General features: G+C 41.6%; 2 protein-coding genes across 12 annotated transcripts in view; one reads left to right on the top strand and one right to left on the bottom strand.

The window, feature by feature from the left end:
* The window catches only part of DLC1 (DLC1 Rho GTPase activating protein), a 530,175-nt gene that overhangs the window by 29,838 nt on the left and 481,262 nt on the right, over positions 1-19,075 (bottom strand). For 8 of the 11 annotated variants that reach the window (XM_063637785.1, XM_055287572.2, XM_055287602.2 and 5 more), the window contains one exon: positions 2,908-2,979. In XM_063637785.1, coding sequence (XP_063493855.1) covers positions 2,908-2,979 — 72 coding nt within the window. Of the gene's footprint in view, positions 1-363; positions 499-2,907; positions 2,980-19,075 lie in introns of all 11 variants that reach the window. The other 3 variants (XM_063637784.1, XM_055287592.2, XM_063637786.1) reach the window with 1 other exon arrangement.
* On the top strand, positions 7,227-7,871 carry LOC129487385 (protein S100-A10). The gene has a single exon (XM_055287984.2). It carries the CDS (start codon positions 7,317-7,319, stop codon positions 7,608-7,610), a length of 294 nt encoding a protein of 97 aa, XP_055143959.2. The 5' UTR covers positions 7,227-7,316; the 3' UTR covers positions 7,611-7,871.

Raw genomic sequence — 19,075 nt, 5'->3', positions numbered from 1 at the left:
CCTATATGTGAGAAAGTAACTGTGTTATTTTAGGAATGTCTAAGTTAGTATACCCAGAGCCATAATTTAGATTCCTTTTCTAATCCAAATTAACTTAACAATTTTTTAAAAATCTGGTAGGTATTAAATGCGAGTGAGGAGTGTAAGAATTAAATCAGTAATTTTCTTTTATTTGCCCGGACTCTTTCCTGAAAGGACTGGTTTTAAAAGATGATAGTTTACTGATGTATAGAAAACGTTCTCTGAACTCAACTTCCACTGTGGGTTGAAACGCAGGAAGTATAAATTGCCAAGTACCCAAATCAAGCTAAACAGGGGGAAATGATGTGTGGTTGGTATGGGGTGTATGGTGTATGTACTCACCCAGCAAACAGTGGCAGGAAAAACGGGGGGAGGCGATGGCCCAGAACAATACGCAGTGTACCCCAAAAGTAGGCTTATGCTTCAAAAGAGTTGGGAACATGAAGGGACCCCAAATGTAACTTGTGCAAATGCACCCTGCATTTTAGGATTAGGAAAGAGGTGACCCAGGGACTGGAATTGGGTCTTAGCAAACATATATCACAAGAAAGTGCTACCTAGCAGCAAATTAATGCCAAAAACGAGCATAATTGAAGAAAACTTAATTTCTAAATACGAGAACAAAAGGACAGCCACTTTGGTGTCACTGCCAATACAACTAACTGTCTTTCCTTTTCTCCAGTAGAGCTATGAATTGAAAATCCAATAGAATGCTGGTCCCCCTTTCCCCAAAGCCCTTCTAAATGTTAACAGGTTAAAACTTCTCTCTAAAGGAAAGACAAGCAACTCCACCAAAATAAGCATGCAAGTTAATCAAAAGAAATTGGAGATATTCTCTGGAATGAAGAAACAGTAAGATATTTTACATGGTCTAACAATAAAACAATTCAGAATCCATCTTCCTGGAAAAAAATATCACAGTCAATCTAGGCTACATAAGGAAGACCGGGTATTCTAACTTGGGAATCACTTTGTTATTCACCTGACCTCTGTTTGAAAGTTACCCATAAAATGGAATGCATTAGTTCATAGCTGTAATTATTTTAAACCGACTTCATATAGAGTATAATGAAACTCCCATTTAAATGGACAGCCTAGGCCAGGCGTGGTTGCTCATGTCTGTAATCCCAGCACTTTGGGAGGCCAAGGTGGATGGATCACCTGAGGTCAGGAGTTCAAGACCAGCTTGGCCAACATGGTAAAATCCCGGCTCTACTAAAAACACAAAAATTAGCCGGGCATGGTGGCACACGCCCATAATCCCAGCTACTCAGGAGGCTGAGGCAGGTGAATCGCTTGAACCCGGAAGGCAGAGGTTGCAGTGAGCCAAAATTGCACCACTGCACTCCAGTGAGGGCGACAGAGCGAGACTCTGTCTCAAAACAATAAACAAATAAATGAACAACCTATTTATCTTGACATGCATGGAGCACAAGCACTCCCCAGGGTACGCAGAAGCTGAGAGAATGACCTCAGTATCCAAGCAATCCCCAGGGCACTGATAAGAAAGTGAGATGTTAAGAATTCAGCCCAGATCCTACTTTTTTTTTTTTAACTGGATTTTTTTCTCAGTTGAAAAACTGAATGCCACAGAAAACATAATATTGATTAAAAGACAACCTAGAGAAAAGTGAAATGCCTAATTACAAATGGTGGGAAAGATATCTGCAACACATGACCAATGAAAGACTAGTATTTAGAATAAAAAGAGCTCCTATAAATCATTAAGAGAAGCATAATGTAAGCAAACAAATGTGGCCAAGTGACATGAATAAATGCTCATTACCATGAAGGATTAGGGAAATGGCAGTCAAAATCTGTATATCATTTTATATCCATTTGGTTGGCAAAAATTAAACTCTGACAATATCAAGTGCTGAGGGAATGTGGATACACAGATTGGTAAGAGTGAAAATTGGTACCGGCACTTTCAAAAAGCTTGCATCGTAAAATTGAACATACATTTTCTTTATTCCCCAGTAATTCTGTTCCTAGGGATAGAAGCGAGATGAATCATGCATGTACCACAAAAGATAGACGCAGGAATGTTCACAACAGCACAGCTTATAAAAGCACAACAGAGAAAGCCAAAATACCCACCTACCAGAATGTGGATATGAATAAACTGTGATTTCTTGTGTAATACACACTGGTGTATTACCCAGCAGCCAAAGCAAATGAATAACAGGCCCATACAGTATAGAAGAATCTTAACAATACAATATTAAGTGAAAAATAAAAACCCCACGAAATTACATACAACACAGTACCCTTTTTTTTTTTTTTTTTTTTTGAGACGGAGTCTCGCTCTGTTGCCCAGGCTGGAGTGCAGTGGCGCGCTCTCGGCTCACTGCAAGCTCCACCTCCCGGGTTCATGCCATTCTCCTGCCTCAGCCTCTCCGAGTAGCTGGGACTACAGGCGCCCGCCACTACACCCGGCTAATTTTTTTATGTTTTTAGTAGAGACGGGGTTTCACCGTGGTCTCGATCTCCTGACCTCGTGATCCGTCCGCCTCGGCCTCCCAAAGTGCTGGGATTACAAGCGTGAGCCACCGCGCCTGGCCCACAGTACCCTTTTTTATAAAGGTGAAAATTACTTTGTAAAAATGTACTTTTCAGGAAATGGAGTAGAATTATATAAAAAGAAAGCAAGAAAATGATAGTCTTCAGCATGCCCATTACTTTGGGTAGGGAGTGGCACTGGCGTGTTATCAAGGTGCTAGCTTTTGTTTTCAGTGGTGGGGGTCTTGCATGCTTACCACATTTTTTTTTTTAAATAAAACATTCAAACGATAAAACTGCTGAAAATAAGTCATAGATCAGTAATACTCACGAACAAGGGGTTATGATTATGCCAACTTTTAAAAAATGGCATTCCCAGCTTACCTTCATAAAGCTGTGCATACTGGGGGAAACCAGTTGCCCGTAGCCAATCACAAGCTTCCTTGGCTTCAATTTCTAGAACAGAACAGAAGAAAGACAAAATTAGCCGTGTGTATCTCAGCATGCTTATTTTTCCTGAGTAAGCTTTGGTTTTATGATACAAGCAAAACATGACTGCCATAGAAAATACGGATAAGCAAACAGACATACACGCTTAATTCGAATGGTTTATATTTTGTATGCATCTTTTCCAATTCTTTCACACGTACATGAGGATGTATTTTCCCTTTACGAAAAACAGAAACGCGGTCCTGGGAGTAAGTTTCTCATTTTGTGCTGCTTCTGAAGTGCTCTGGTTACAAACGGTTATGAAAATACGGTATCATGAGGAAGGTGAAGAGAGATTTAATAACTCATTTGAAGCCTGGCTGGCCTATTGTACTACTTTTCACTTCAACAAAAGGCCACAAAGTACCTCCACCAACACGCTAAAAGAGAATTTATCTGAGTAAAGTCACAGGCTTTCTGACACTCAGGGGTTGGGTGTTTCAAAAGCCCCTGACCTTGTGTTGTTTCACTGTTGAGTGCTCAGGTAGTCATCAGGTATTAATCCAGTAGGAGAAGCCCTGGCTGTCAAGGAACATGGAGGGCACGAAGTCAGTAAATCCCACAATCTTGGCAGGCAGAAATGGCTAATAAAGCTTCTACTTCCCTGTGGTTTAACATCTTGTAGATAGAATCGATAAACAGAAAGGCCAAGAGCAACTGACACACTGTGTTAAAACTCACTGGAGCACATAGTTACAATCCCGTTAAAACTGACTCACAGAGGAGGTCCTGGGAACATTAGTTAGTGTCTCTGCTTGCACAAAGAATATTCCTTTCAACTCTTCCTCCCACCTTCCTCAGCCCATGAGAGTACTCAGTTACACAAGTCTGTTCACTCATTTAAAAGGTCTCAACATTGTATAATTTATGCCAGATTCAGAACTTCATTAAGCATCTCTCTCAACCAAGTGGGAGACTAATAGTTCATATTAGAAGTGTAACACATCTTATTTTTGTCTAGTAACTTTATGTTTTCAAAGCACTTTTTCACCTATTATTTCCTGAGTTCCTTGGCCTTTGAAGAAAGGTAATTAAGAAAATCCAAATTCATTAAAGCAAGTGGGAATTTGCACATTGAGGACAGGGAAGTGAAAAAAAAAAAAATAACCTGCCATCTCCTGATGAGTTACTTAATACCCAAACTAAAAACGATTATGGCAGTAGCCTGGAAATAAATAGCATGGCAAAGTCAACTTCACGAATCTTCTCAGTGTAACAGTGAGCATTATTCAACCCAAGACTTAGGACCGAATTGGGAGCGAATGATAGCGACATCAATGTGGAAGAACTTCGATGTTGGCACTGAATAAAAGTGTAGACTTGTCCAAAGTCAATTATTTGAGCTTACTTTTTTTTCGTATGTGTATATCCACATTTTGTCTCAGCAAGGAAATAAAGACATTTTAAATAAAATTATAAAATAAACACTTCCTAGAAAACTATATTTCTGGAAAAACATACACAAGCTCAACATTTTATTTTAAAAAATTAGACTGGGTGTGGTGGCTCACGCCTATAATCCCTGCATTTGAAAGGCTGAGGTGGGAGGATCATTTGAGCCCAGAAGTTGAAGACCAGCCTGGGCAACATGGCCAAACCCTGTCTCTACCAAAGAAAAAAATTACAAAAATTAGTCAGGCGTGGTGGTGTGCTCCTGTAGTCCCAGCTACTCTGGAGGCTGAGGTGGGAGGATTGCTTGAGGTGAGAGGATTGCTTGAGCTTGGAAGGCTGAGGCTGCAGTTAGCCTCAATGGTACTACTACACACCAGCCTGGGCAACAATAAGACTCTGTAACCAAAAAAAAAAAAAAAAAAAGAGGAAATTACTTTTGCCCTATCTGTGTGCCTGCCCCCTTCCACAAAAGATAGATACGGAAAGTAAAAAGGCTGTTTGTCTTTAAAAATATTTTAAAAATGCATTTCATTTGGCTACTTAGAGGTTATTTTCATTGAACAGATTGTTAGACGTTGAACAATAGATTGTTAAAAAGTAAATGTGCTTGCTTTCTTAATATTTAACTTAATAAGTGGTGAGTAACCAAAAATTCTCAATGCTCGCCCTTTTTTGACGATAGTCAGACACGGCACTAGGTCAGCCCACATACAAAAGCCTTAATTAGATACCAAGTCACTAGCCAGTCCTGCCAGAGCATGCTCCTGCTTTACTAAGAGAAATAGTTTCATGCCAAGAGGCATGGAAGATGTAAGATACTAGTTTTTTAAACAATCTTTATATGTTTTACATAATAACTTTACAAAAGTATTTATTTAAGGTCCCATGTAATTTCAGGAACACAAAAATGCATATTCCTGTCTTCTTGTTCTCTTTTTTTTTTTTTTTTTGAGACAGAGTCTTGCTCAGTCACCTAGGCTAAAGGGCAGTGGTACGATCATAGCTCACTGCAGCCTCGACCTTCTAGGCTCAAATGATCCTCCCACCTCAGCCTCCCAAGTAGCTGAGACAGAGGCAGGAGCCACTGTGCCTGGCTGCCTCTCTTATTTTCTACTGGCCCTGTCTAAGAAATAAAATGACTCCAAATGATCATAAACTGATCAGAAAAGCTGTGACAAAATAGTCACTCTTAGGGCCACTTAATTAGAAAGAATGTAAACAGGCGAAGGTTTGCTTCTTCAGCAGATAATTTAATTAACAGTTTATACAATGGCTAAAACACAGTACTCCCCAAACGGCACAGATCTAGTCATCTTATCCTTTCTTTTCTTCACCCTAAAAAAAATGACAGTTTGTCTTTCCTTTTGATATGAAACCATGGGAAATAGACAAGCATATGACTATTTTACCAACACAAAGAGTCCACTCTGAAAACTTATGCTGCATTCAAATGAGACCCTAACCCACTGTTTTTGTAGAAATCAGAATTAGAAAACTGTAAAAAGTTGTCACATATTTTTTAGAAAATGGAATACTTGTCGACCTCACACCAACACTTTCCAATTCATAGGTCAAGAGAAAGTACTAACAATCCAATGTACGTACTGATTTTTAAAAATCAATTATTTTTATTTTTTTAATGTGAAATGAACCTATATCTACATGCGAGTCACACAGTTTCATTCCCCGAGTCACGCCATTACTTTCGCTCTAATCTCTTAACTATTAATAAAACTCTGGGTCTGTAAACAGTCCTCTCTTAAGAGAATCTGTCCACCAATCCTGGCTCATCAAACTTTCTGAGTTACAGTATTAATCTTCTCTCTCCTTCACAAACTTCGCTGGAGCTCCAGGCCTAAAGAATCAGGTCTTGGCTCTGGGGGTGGCTCACGTTTGTAGTCTCAGCACTTTGGGAGGCAGAGTTGGGTGGACTGTTTGAGTCCAGGAGTTCAAGACAAGCCTGAACAACATAGGGAGACCCCATCTGTACACAAAATACAAAAATTACCCAGGGATGGTGGCGCATGCCTGTTGTCTCAGCTACTTGAGGGGCTGAGGTGGAAAGACCACTTGAGCCGAGGAGGTCGAGGCTGCAGTGAGCTGTGACCACACCACTGCATTCCAACGTGAGCAACAGGGCAAGACCCTGTCTAAAGAAAAAGAAAAATAGGTCTAAACACCCTGACAAGGTTTTCAAGGCTCTCCACTTGGCATCCAACCTAATTGTTCAGCTCCCTGTACCCGAGCACTCTAAGCAAAGTAAATTTGGTGCTCATCTCCACACACACTGCACTTCAGTGAATTATCTGGCCTGAAATGCTCAAGATGAAATTTCACTCATACTTCAAGATCCCAACCAAATGCCACCTCCTCCATGCAGTCTTCTCATTTACCTCTCAACAGTTCTATATCAGTAGGTCACTTTACTGACTGCTTAATATGCATAAGGCCCTATCTAAGTGCTTGTGCATATTAGTTCATTTACACCTCACATTGATCCTAAAATGTGGATTACTAATATCTCTGAGATAAACACATGAGGAAACAGACAGAGAAGTAACCACCTCTCCTTAAAAATGAGCTTTCTGAGGCCAAGCGAGCTGGCTCACGCCTGTAACCCCAGCATTCTGGGAGGCCTAGGTGGGAATATCATTTGAGGCCAGGAGTTCAAGACCAGTCTGGGCAATAATTGCGAGACTTCATCTCCACAAAAAATGTAAAAAGAAAAAAGAGCTTTCTGCCTGCATTCGCAGCTACTCAGGAGGCTGAGGTGGGAGGATTGCTTGGGCCCAGGACTTCAAGACCAGCCTGGGTAATACAGTGAGACTCGGCCTCTCCGCCCCGCGTCCAGCTGGCCCAGCTAGCCCAGCGTCCGCCGCGCCTCGGCCAAGGCTTCAACAGACCACACCAAAATGCCATCTCAAATGGAACACGCCATGGAAACCATGATGTTTACATTTCACAAATTCGCTGGGGATAAAGGCTACTTAACAAAGGAGGACCTGAGAGTACTCATGGAAAAGGAGTTCCCTGGATTTTTGGAAAATCAAAAAGACCCTCTGGCTGTGGACAAAATAATGAAGGACCTGGACCAGTGCAGAGATGGCAAAGTGGGCTTCCAGAGCTTCTTTTCCCTAATTGCAGGCCTCACCATTGCATGCAATGACTATTTTGTAGTACACATGAAGCAGAAGGGAAAGAAGTAGGCAGAAATGAGCAATTCCCTCCTCCCTGACAAGAGTTTTCCCAAAGGGTCGCTTAAGAAATCTGCCCCACAGCTTCCCCCATAGAAGGATTTCATGAGCAGATCAGGACCCTTAGCAAATGTAAAAATAAAATCTAACTCTCATTTGACAAGCAGAGAAAGAAAAGTTAAATACCAGATAAGCTTTTGATTTTTGTATTGTTTGCATCCCCATGCCCTCAATAAATAAAGTTCTTTTTTAGTTCCAAAAAAAAAAAAAAAATACAGTGAGACTCTACCTCAAAAAAAAAAAAACTTATAAAAAAATTTTTTAAAATGACATTTCTACATTCAAATGCCATAGTGAGAGAAGGAACAATTACTTAAAAAAAATGCAAGGTCCTTCCTGCAAGACAAGTTCTTCCCTTTAAAAATATTGTATGTAACAGCCTGGGCGTGGTGGCTGATGCCTGTAATCCCAGTACTTTGGGAGGCCAAGGTGGGCAGATCACCTGAGCTCAGGAGTTCGAGACCAGCCTGGCCAACATGGTGAAACCCCGTCTCTACTAAAAATACAAAAATTAGCCAGGCGTGGCAGTGGGTGCCTACGGTCCCAGCTACGCAGGAGGCTGAGGCTCCTAGGAGAATGGCATGAACCCAGGAGGCGGAGGTGGCAGTGAGCTGAGATTGGGTCACTGCACTCCAAGCTGGGTGACAGAACGAGTCTCCGTCTCAAAAAAAAAAAAAATATATATATATATATATATACATATATAATGTATGTTATGTAACAAATACATATATATTATGTAACAATGAACAAAATTTAAAATATTACAGAAAACTCCATAAATATATTACTTTGGACAGCTTTATCTACCCCATGCATGTTTTGGGGGGCCTCTAACACAGTTCTGACTGTGTGATTTTCCCTTCAATGTATGTGGGTGGTGATGTGAAAATTACCAGGATGATTTTTTTTAAAAAACATTCCCCACTGAACAAAAATGTCATTAGAAACTAAAAATACAATGGAAATACAATGAAACTTTTATACCTGGGTTTTCTTTAAGCAAACAACAGACAAATGCCGTAAGGAGGAAACAGGAAATTTTTATTGGAAACAGCTTTAGTCAAAGTCGTTTCACAAAGCAGTTCTGGACATTAGATGGATGAGGTCCTGGACACCCTTTTGTGTATGGCTGGGAACCATTAGGCCATATTTGCACATTTCCTGGCATGACGGGATGATCCTGTCTTCCCATCACCCCTCAACAGTAAGCTGAACAAAACCTCCCCACCCCCAGCATCATTCTGTTGAACTGTTATCTTAGCTGGTTGAGCAACAGTAATTAGGTCTAAACAAGATATGATTACTTCAATCTTCCATTCACTTTAGCTTCACAGAGGGAACTTTTGGATTTCTTCGCTTCTTTGATAACATGCTACCGAAATCAGGCTTCGATGCAAAGGGTACAGTGAATTTTTTTAAAAAATGCAATTCTAAGAAATTAAAGGAATGTAAGAAAATTCAAACACTTTGCAGATTCCCTAAAATTTGATAGACATATGGGCAAAGATTCATGAAAAAGTTGATGCTTTTATTGCTAGAGAACCGTGTCAGCTGTGTGCAGGCAGGTGGTGCTTTTTGATCCAAACCAAGATACATTCTCCTCCCCGTGGTGACAAAGATTCCTTCAAATGGGTAGGAAGACACTGCTTATCAATTCTGATGACATCTAGGTGACCAATTTGGCAGGAATGTTGTGCAGGTGGATACGATGGCTTTAATTACAACCCATTTTTACCTGATGGGTGAGTTCCAGAGGGAGTTCACTGGGAGAAGCAAACCACGACCACAAACACTTGTAGTAAGGTAAGGAGATCTTGGTGACTCCCAACCCTGGATGTAGGTAGGCATTGCACTGGGGAGTTTTCTTTTCTTTTTCTTGAGACAGGGTTTCACTCTGTCATTTAGGCTGGAGTCTAGTGGCACGATCACAGCTCACTGTAGCCTTGAACTCTTGGGCTCAAGCAACCCTCCTGCCTCAGCCTCCTGAGCAGCTGGGACTACAGGTGTGTACCACCATGCCTGGCTAAGTTTTTATACTTTGTTTTGTAGAGACAGAGTCTCGCTATATTGCCCAGGCTGATCTCAAACTCCTGGGCTCAAGCAATCCTCCTGCCTCAGCCTCCCAAAGTGCTAGGATTACAGGCGTGAACCACCCGTGCCAGGCCAGGGAGCTTAGAAACACTGACCACCCCCTCCCCAAGTATTCTGATTCACTCAGTCTAGGTAGGGCCTGGACATTGTATTTCAGAAAAGCTCCCTAAGTTTAAAGGCAGCCAGGATCGAGGACCACTAAGCCAGATAACATTTCTTTGTATTCCTTAGTCCTGGACTTTTTCACCCTTGGATTATCCTAACAGCCTCCTCACTGAACTCTGATAAGCCTCACCCCTCCCTGCCCCCAACAAATCCATCCTCCTTCAAGGATCCCTGAGCCACTGGGCTGGTTTTATGAAACACATATTTCATTATGTCACTCCCCTGCTTAGAATTCTTTAGTGACTTTCCACTGCCTTTCAAATACAATCCAAACTCCTCAGCAAAGACCACAGCCTTCACAGCTTGGCATCTGCCTATCCACTCAGCTCTTGGAAGGCCTCCAAATGTAAGCTGCTCCAGGCTTTCCAAACTCCTTGGAGTTCTGAGGACGTACCAAGCTCTCATACCTTAAGCCCTGAGTTCTCTCACATGAATTCCCCCTTCTTCACTCCACCAACTTCTCACTTTTTAATTCATTTGTATATCCCCAAAGACAACTTTCTGCACAAAGGAATTACAGATAGGTTGATGTGAAGAAGGAAAAGAAAAAAAAATCTATTAGTATTTTCCTTTCTTTAAAGGCAGACTGAGAGCGATGACTTGAATCTCTTGCTCTTTGCAACTAAAAAACAACCAAATGTTAAACATACACAGTTGCCAAAGACTGGTTATCAGGAGTTATCTATGTAAAATAAATGCCTAGTAAGGTTAAGGCAGACAGCAGACTTCATATATTAATATCTATTAAACTCTAATGTTATCTAATCACAGTAAAGATTTTCACCAGCAACTGACAGCATTCCTACCCTCAGGTGCCTAAAAAAATTCCAAACATCCGCTATACATAGTCTGAAAAAAAAAAAAAAAAAACCGGGAGCTTCTGGGAGACCCATCAGTCACTAAGTCAGTTTCTTAGGCTATCTGGCTTAACAATAGCTAACTCAAATCTATCGTTAGGTATATGCTAGTACAGTCCTATGTTTAGCTAAAGCAAATCCTCCTACATTTTCCCCTTCACTATTTATTGATTGAACCAGGCGTACTGCCAGCAGCACTCAGGGAAAATCAAAGACACAAGCTCCTGACTTGAAGCAGGAAGCCAAGTGGAAAGGAAATTCACAGTGGAGTACAGCGCGTATGAGGATTCTCTATCCTCCACTTAGAAACGAACGGGTTTCCTAAGGGCTATTGCAAGGTCCACATGTTTGTTAAGCCCCAAGTGACCCTGTACAGGCAACATTAGTGAGTGCCCCTTTCATTGGTGAAAGCCAAACTCCTAACCATGTCCCACATATCCTGGCTCCTGTCAGGACCCCGCCTGTCGCCCAATCTCCCTCTGACTGATCCAGCCACACCGGCCTCCTCCCATGCCCTCTCCCCCTACTCCCCGCCCCCCCCCCCCGCCCCCCCGCCTTTTTTGTTGTTGAGAAGGAGTCTCAACTCTGTCTGCCAGGCCGGAATGTAGTGGCACAATCTTGGCTCCCTGCAACCTCTGTCTCCCAGGTTCAAGCGATTCTCCTGCCTCAGCCTCCTGAGTAGCTGGGACTACAGGTGCCTGCCACCACGCCTGGCTAATTTTTTTTTTTTTTTTTTTTTAGTAAAGACACGGTTTCACCATGGTGGTCAGGCTGGTTTCGAATTCCTGACCTCAAGTGATCTGCCTGCCTCGGCCTCCCTCCCAAAGTGTGGGATGACCTGCGTGGGCCATGGCACCTGGGCCCACTCTCCCCCTTTTCCTGTTTTATTTTTTCTTCTTCCACAAAACTTATTATGTTTACTTTCTGTCTTTCCTCTTTGTAAGCTCCACAAGGGCAAGCTTCTTTGTCCGTTTTATTCTCTGATATATCCCAAGCACCTATAACAGCACACAGTAGTTGCTCAATAAATGTTACATAAAGAAATAAACCACTCATACAATTTTTGTTCTAGTAAGTGGCCTTAATTTCTCTGACCAGGATCCACAATAAGATATACATTCTACATTGTAACATGGTACACACATATACATGTTATGTATCTGTGTGTGTATAAATATAAGTACACATTCATGCATATAAACACGTGTCTGTATATGTAACTATTATAAAAGAAGTTTCAAACAAAACCTACTGTGTGAGCAACAAGGCTGAATGTCAGGCCTCTGAGCCCAAGCCAAGCCATCATATCCCCTGTGACCTGCACGTACACACACAGATGGCCGTTTCCTGCCTTAACTGATGACATTCCACCACACCTACAATAAGTGATACAGTCTTACATTTTTATATATTTTTAAATGCTGTGTTATCTACCAATGTGACCAATTTGAAATGCACTATTCTCATGCATAGCTTTTCTTTAAAAAAAAAAAAAGAGTAAATGAAGAACTTCTGTATAGTATGAAGAGGAATGTGATATGACATAGGAAAGACGTGTGTGACATCAGAGTGGGAGAGGTGTCCCTTCTTGCTAGTGGACAAGTGGGGTCTGCCTGGGCCCAGTTGGTGCTCCTTTATTTAAGGAAGCATTATGGATTGCAGGAGAGGGGATTCAGTGTGAAGGACCCTGAATGAAGTAAGAGGTAAGCTGGGAAGCAGAAGTGTTGGGAGGAATGCCGTCTGGACTTACTACAACACAGAGCAAAAAGCAGGAGTATGGAGCAGAAAGTAAGTTATCTCATGGATCAGATGGAAGCACCTTCTCGGCCTGGTTATACAATGAGCAACCAACATTATTTCCTCAGATGTAAAACGGCTTTGCATCTGGGTGCCCTGAAGTCCTTCTGATACTCTATCACAGAGGACAAAGCATTACTGTAACAAGTCAGGAAAACAGATCCAGGAAAGAATCCACTGCCTAGATAGGTGGCCTTAATCAAAGAATTTCTCTGGTCCTGTTGCTTCATCTATAAAACCTGGGCTTGCCAGTGGCTTTGTAAACTCCCTAAGCTTTTGACTCTAATATTCCTTTATGCCCATTTCACCTTCTCTCTAAGACCACCTCTAGAAAGGGTTCCATGCCCACTGTTAATTTTCCAGATTTCTTATCAATTACATGGAGACATTCTTCTTCCCGCAAAAAAATGGACCACTAGAAACTGCTATGAGAGATCCCCAGTTTTGTAAATTTATGAAAGTTTTAATTGCTTTTATTTTAAAAGCTAACATTTCCAATTTGCCTTTCTTTTTTTGAGACAGAGTCTCACTGTGTCACCCAGGCTGGAGTGCAGTGGCGCAATCTCAGCTCACAGCAACCTCTGCCTCCCGGGGTCAAGCGATTCTCCTGCCTTGCCCTTCCAAGTAGCTGGGATTACAGGTGCTCACGACCACACCCAGCTAATTTTCATATTTTTAGTAGAGACGGGGTTTTGCCATGTTCGCCAGTCTGGTCTCAAACTCCTGACCTCAAGTGATCCATCCGCCTTGGCCTCCCAAAGTGCTGGGATTACAGGCATGAGCCACCAAACCTGGCCTAATTTGCTTTTTAAGAGATCGACTTCTTGATTTGTCCCATGAAGCCTGTATTCATATTATAGAGAACACAAAACCAACGATGTTTGCTTCTGTGCGTGTCTATAGCCCTCTAAGTTTCAACTTGAGAGGAAGAAAACACTTCAACGCACACAAGGCTTTTAAGAGTTTTACTTTCCTTATTGATCTTTCATTTTTGCAGCAGCATCTTATCTTCCAAAGAATCCGTGGCTTGGGCGCTGAAATGCATCTTGAAGCTTTTCATCTTTTCTCTTTACAAATGAGGAAGCTGGTACAGAATTGAGGTGATTTGTTGAAGGGGCTAAAGTTACCCAGCTCTCATCCCCAGGTTAGAGCCCTTCTTGCCTATTTCAATAGTGCCCTCACTTGTAAATCACCATACTGGTTTTCAGTCCCAGTAAGGAATGGAAGTTTTGGGGAGTTTTCTTTTTAAGTTTTGTTCGTTTTTTTCTTTTTTTCTCTTATTCTTCTGCTTGAGGTTTGGAGACATACATATACAGCTTTCGAGTAAAGAACATTCCCAGAAATTAAAGAAAGGCGGGGAAAAAGGACGCATTTTCCCTGGGATGTGATGACAACTTAATAAATGGTTTTGCCTTGAAACGAGGAAACATTGGGAGACAGGCCCTTCAAGCCTATACCTGGGGATGAAGCCCTGCAAGTGAGTGACACTTTAGCCACGTAGAATTTAAATCAATTGAAATCCTCTTTGGGGATCATCTAGTACAAGAGTTTGCAAAGTACTCCTTTTAACACATAAACCAGGAAAAGGCAAGTAGCTCACATCGAAATATGTGTTCTTCCCTGGCAAAGGCAACAGCTTTGGATGAATTTGAGCCCATGAGGCACACGGCTCCATCAGGCCCTCTAGCCTTGTGCGGATCCAGTTATTTCCAGGAACAGAAAATATCTCCCAACTAATCAAAAATTGGCACTTGTTACCCAGCAAAAAGAGGTCAAACTGAAATCAAAATAAACTAAGAAGGAAATGGATACTGAATCATCACATCTTTCTATTTCATTTCAACCTGGGGCAGGATAAAAATAAATCGCTGCTACAAGGACACACATATCTATCTGCCCATACACACACACACACACACACACACACACACACACAAACACACATATGTATACGTATTTTTAGTATTCTATGTCAAATATTTATGCATTTCAAACTATGCACTAACAACAGTGATTTGGAATAGCTCATAAAGTACGAAGTCCTTTGAAGATGATAACTATAGATTAAGAATTTCAAGAAAGAAAAATATCTAAATACAGTTTTAAGGGTCCTTATTTTTCTGAGTCTCTCTTTTTTTCTTTTTTGGTAAAATGAAGCACATGTTTTAAGATTATATAATCCATTCCCTCTTTAAACTTATTATTCAAGGCAAAATATCTAGTTACAAACCTAGAGTAACCCTGTCTCTACTATTAAAAGTTGGCATACAAACAAACTCCTTCTTTTACATATGTTAGCAAAGCTTATTCTACGAGGGGCATCTCCCCCAACATTGGCTTTTGCTTTATAGTTCTGCTATAGCACAGGAGAAAATAAAATAGTGTGCGAATTGCAATGCTGTAAAACCTTAAATTAGAAATAAAGGTGATAGCAGGAACGCCTATTAAAAAAACTGCTCACCCGTATTTTCGTCCATTCTAACAGAAAAAAGAAAATGAATGAAATGTCAAGTTGCTGTATCAAAGACCAATGACAATGAAAATATGGCAGGTACTGGTTAGGAGTATAAGCCACCTCCAGCCATTTCTATGTCAAACCTCGAAGACAAAACACTATTCAATTAGACTTTCTCAGTTCTGTGCCAAAAAAGTATGACAAAAAAATAAGATTTGCTATGTTCTAGGTGAGCTAAGGAATTATTTTCACCAGTATTGCTTGGGACACCCAGCCCCCTAAATGAACACTAATGAATGAACAGAAATTAATCTAATGGTCAAATTCTGATTCAGGTTCCTACAGAGAACTTAAGACCTTCATTTTGTTTACACATGTTGACCGAAAGGGGTCTGAGGTTCCAGTCAACTCACATGTGATCTTGGACTAGTCACTGAACCTATCCGCATCTCAGCTGCCCCTCAATGGGGAAAAGGCACTGGTTTTCCAAGCTGCCTTTGCAAAGTTCTGGAACTTCCCATGAAATGACTTTTACAGATGTCCAAGCATTATATAAAATGCCCTTTCTGTGCTATACAATTTGAAAAAGAGAACTGTATGGAGATTGGATCCCTTATGAGTTTATGGTTTCTCCAGAATCAGGAGGTAAAAATCACTTCAGTTTCAGCATCTTCTATTTTGTCATCTGAGTGTTAGAAGTGACACAGCGTGGCTGTGGCGCGGCCCCGTGCATGGGCCACAGGCCATTTCACCTCTGAAGTCTCTTCTTCCGTGGCTTCCTAAAGTGCTGCCAGCCTGGGAAATGCTACCACCCCAGGGTGTGGAAAACTTTTGTCCCTTAAACATCCTTTAGAGACTCCTGCGAGGAGAAGGAAGGCGCCTTTCTGACAAGCTTCAGGAAGTGACCTCCAGTCATCTCCACAGGACGCTCAAAGGTGGGGCAGGGCAGAGAACAAAACGTGGATGGGAGGTGCAGAAGGCATCTGAGGACTCAGCTTCACTGACCTCAGCCTTCAATGAGCTTTTGATTTTTCCCCGACGGGGGAAGGGGTAGACACCAAAAGGTACCAAGTAGAGAAATGTATAAAATGAAAATAAGCACACTTATCACGAGGAAAGTAAGTCTAGTAGAACAAAAAACCCCCCCAAAAAACAACCAAAAAACCCCAAGGCTGATGAATGATTGAGAGAAACTGATTTCCAATGTGTCTTGGCTTCACTTTATAGAAGGATATAATAGTTCACCTTTTGGTGCTCAAAACTTTATTTCCTTATAGGCAGGCATTCACATATTTTCAGTCACATTTGGGAGAAAAGTTTCCTTTAGAAATAATATTTGAAACTACTTTCACTGAAGAAAACATTATTTGGTACAGTCAAAGCGGGTCAGAGCTTTAGAAAATGGTATCCCAGAACACTCCCCCAAATGTTAAAGACAGAGCCCCAAGTCTCCCCTCACTAGACTCCCCTCCATGGAGGGGACTCACAAAAAGTTGGTCATTCCTGGACTCTAACATTATAGCTCCCTACCTATGCACAGAAGCCTCCCAGGAAATTACAAAGTAACTGTAAGGCTCTGTAAGGGCCACAATGGAGAAGTCTGGTTGCTGCTTGGGAGACACTATGAAAATATATAGGCTTGCTGGGCGTGGTGGCTCACGCCTGTAATTGCAGCACTTTGGGAGGCCGAGGCGGGCAGATCACGAGGTCAGGAGATCCAGACCATCCTGGCTAACACGGTGAAACCCTGTTTCTACTAAAAATACAAAAAAATTAGCTGGGCGTTGTGGTGGGCGCCTGTAGTCCCAGCTACTTGGGAGGCAGAGGCAGGAGAATGGCGTGAACCCGGGAGGCGGAGCTTGCATTGAGCCAAGATTGCGCCACTGCACTCCAGCCTGGGCGACAGATAGAGACTCTGTCTCAGAAAAAAAAAAAATAAAAATAAAAAAGAAAATATACAAGCTTAATGTGAAGGCTTTCTTCCTGTTCTCCATTAATTATGATGGCAAGGCAGAAATGTCTAGTGAACAAAACGTTACGAGAGTAGTCCTAATTAGAGGGCCCCCAGGAGGACTCCGCAGTTCTTGTCACTGATCATGGTAATCCCTAATAACACAAGGTCCCACAGAAGGAAAAGGGCCAGAGGACAGAAGGAGCCCTTCTCAGCTGGATCTCTAACTAATTTGAGGTTGAAAGAAAACACCACTGATGGCGCTCATTCAACGCAGTAACCCATTCCTATAAAACATATTTCAACCCTACAGCACTGTCTTCCTTCAAAGAGGAACAGCACTCACCTCCCTCTGCATTCCTCCATATGCAAAGGCCACAGAGTAAGAAATAGAGACAGTTGTGAAAGTGCTCCAGAAAAGCATGCTCCTTCTAATTTCACAGCCATGGAAAAGAGGATTTTGGAATTGTGCTTTCTAGGACACACTGGATATTTACACTCTATGGTTGGGCATTAGTTCACCCTGACTACAACATGAAGGAATCTGTTTTTTAGTGTCTTGAATGATCTACAGATTAATCCTTTGCATTAGAGCCCCACGACTCCAAACTAAGAATTTTAGGGGCAGAGCCTGATAAAATAAGCATTCTGAGAAAAGTCAGAGATACAACTTAGTCTAGACCCTAAAGGAATTAGTTCTCTCCCACTAGATCCCAACTCATGTAATTCAAATCATTGGACTGTGCAAACATTACAAATGAAAATCACCTTTCTCCCCAGGTCTGCTTTATAATCTCAAGAACAGGCTTGGCATGATGTGGGTCTGGATGCCAGTCACACCATGGGGCCAGGTTTTTGCTATGATGTTGTAAAGCACTGAGAATTCAGTCTTTCACGATTTGGCAATAGCCAGGGAGGAAGGGGAAACATCTGAAGTTATTTTTACTTTTGTAAAAGTCTTCTGGCTGTATAGGGTGAATGGTAGGGTGGATCAGGTATTGTCTGGAGCCTTTCAGGGTCTTTTATTTTTGCATGGCCTCATTTCCGTCTTCCTGTTGCTAGGAAGGAGAGTGAAGCATGAGAAACTTGTGTTGACAATACTGGACCATCCTGTCCAGCACAAGGCTCTCTTCCAAAAAGTCCGATCCATTTCACCCACTGTACTCTGGATGCCCCCATTCTTCTGGACCAAATCACCCTTCCCTGAATATTTTCAAATTGCATATTTACCCCCTTAAGTCATAAAAATACCACTCTGATTTAAACATTGCGTCATGGCTTAAAATCTCCATGGGGACACCAAGGGAAACCCAAGTACTTATTTCTGTATTTGAAACCACCTCTTGGAATCTCACCAAGCCTCTGATTGGAAGGCATCTCAACTGGGGCCTCCCATATCCCCTTTAAGTCTCATAATAGTTCTACAAATAAGAGTTTAAGTAATATATACATTTTTAAACTCACTTCACAGTAATAGCTTGTTGAATCACAACATGTCTTTCTACTAGTCTGGTATATTTTCCAGAAGCACCCAAACACCTCTTTTAATGTAGAAATGCTCTTAAACTTTGCTTAGTCTTTGCTCTCTGAACTACAGTACACAACAACAACAAAAAAAACATGCAAAGAAAGGCTTTAGGTTGAAGGGTAACCTGCCTTTCACCTTTATTCCAGAGCCCTAAGAAAATCCTTCAATCTTTCCAGTGCATTAAAATTTGAAACACTGCCTTCATAGTTAGCAAGTTAATTGCTCAACTATTCACTGTTTAAGGAGTGGTGTTTCTCATGAAATCTGCAACTGGGAAGTTATGACACAAGTCACCAAAACCACTTTTCTCACCCACTCCAGGGAAAGATTTAAGTTGGAAACTACCCCCGGTCCCCTTTTTGAACTTACAGGCTGTTCGGTGTCTGGTGTTACTCTGTGTGAATTAAAGTAAGTATTTGTCAAAAGCAAACTTCTCAAAACAGCCAGGAGAGAAACTCGGTCTGCTGTGCTTCATTTTAAACTCTGAACAGTAGTACTAATGCAAAAAGTATGCATCTGCGCTCAGGCCACGCTGTAAATCTGGCATGCCACAAGAAAAGTGAATACATG

Source organism: Symphalangus syndactylus, chromosome 1 (genome assembly GCF_028878055.3).
Source record: "Symphalangus syndactylus isolate Jambi chromosome 1, NHGRI_mSymSyn1-v2.1_pri, whole genome shotgun sequence".
NCBI classification, from domain to species: domain Eukaryota; kingdom Metazoa; phylum Chordata; class Mammalia; order Primates; family Hylobatidae; genus Symphalangus; species Symphalangus syndactylus.
The sequence above is the reverse complement of the archived record's forward strand: the minus strand, read 5'-3'. Positions and strand labels throughout refer to the sequence as shown.

Excerpts from the sequence above, each read along its gene's own strand:
- LOC129487385 (XM_055287984.2), top strand. The coding sequence starts at position 7,317 with ATGCCATCTCAAATGGAACACGCCATGGAAACCATGATGTTTACATTT.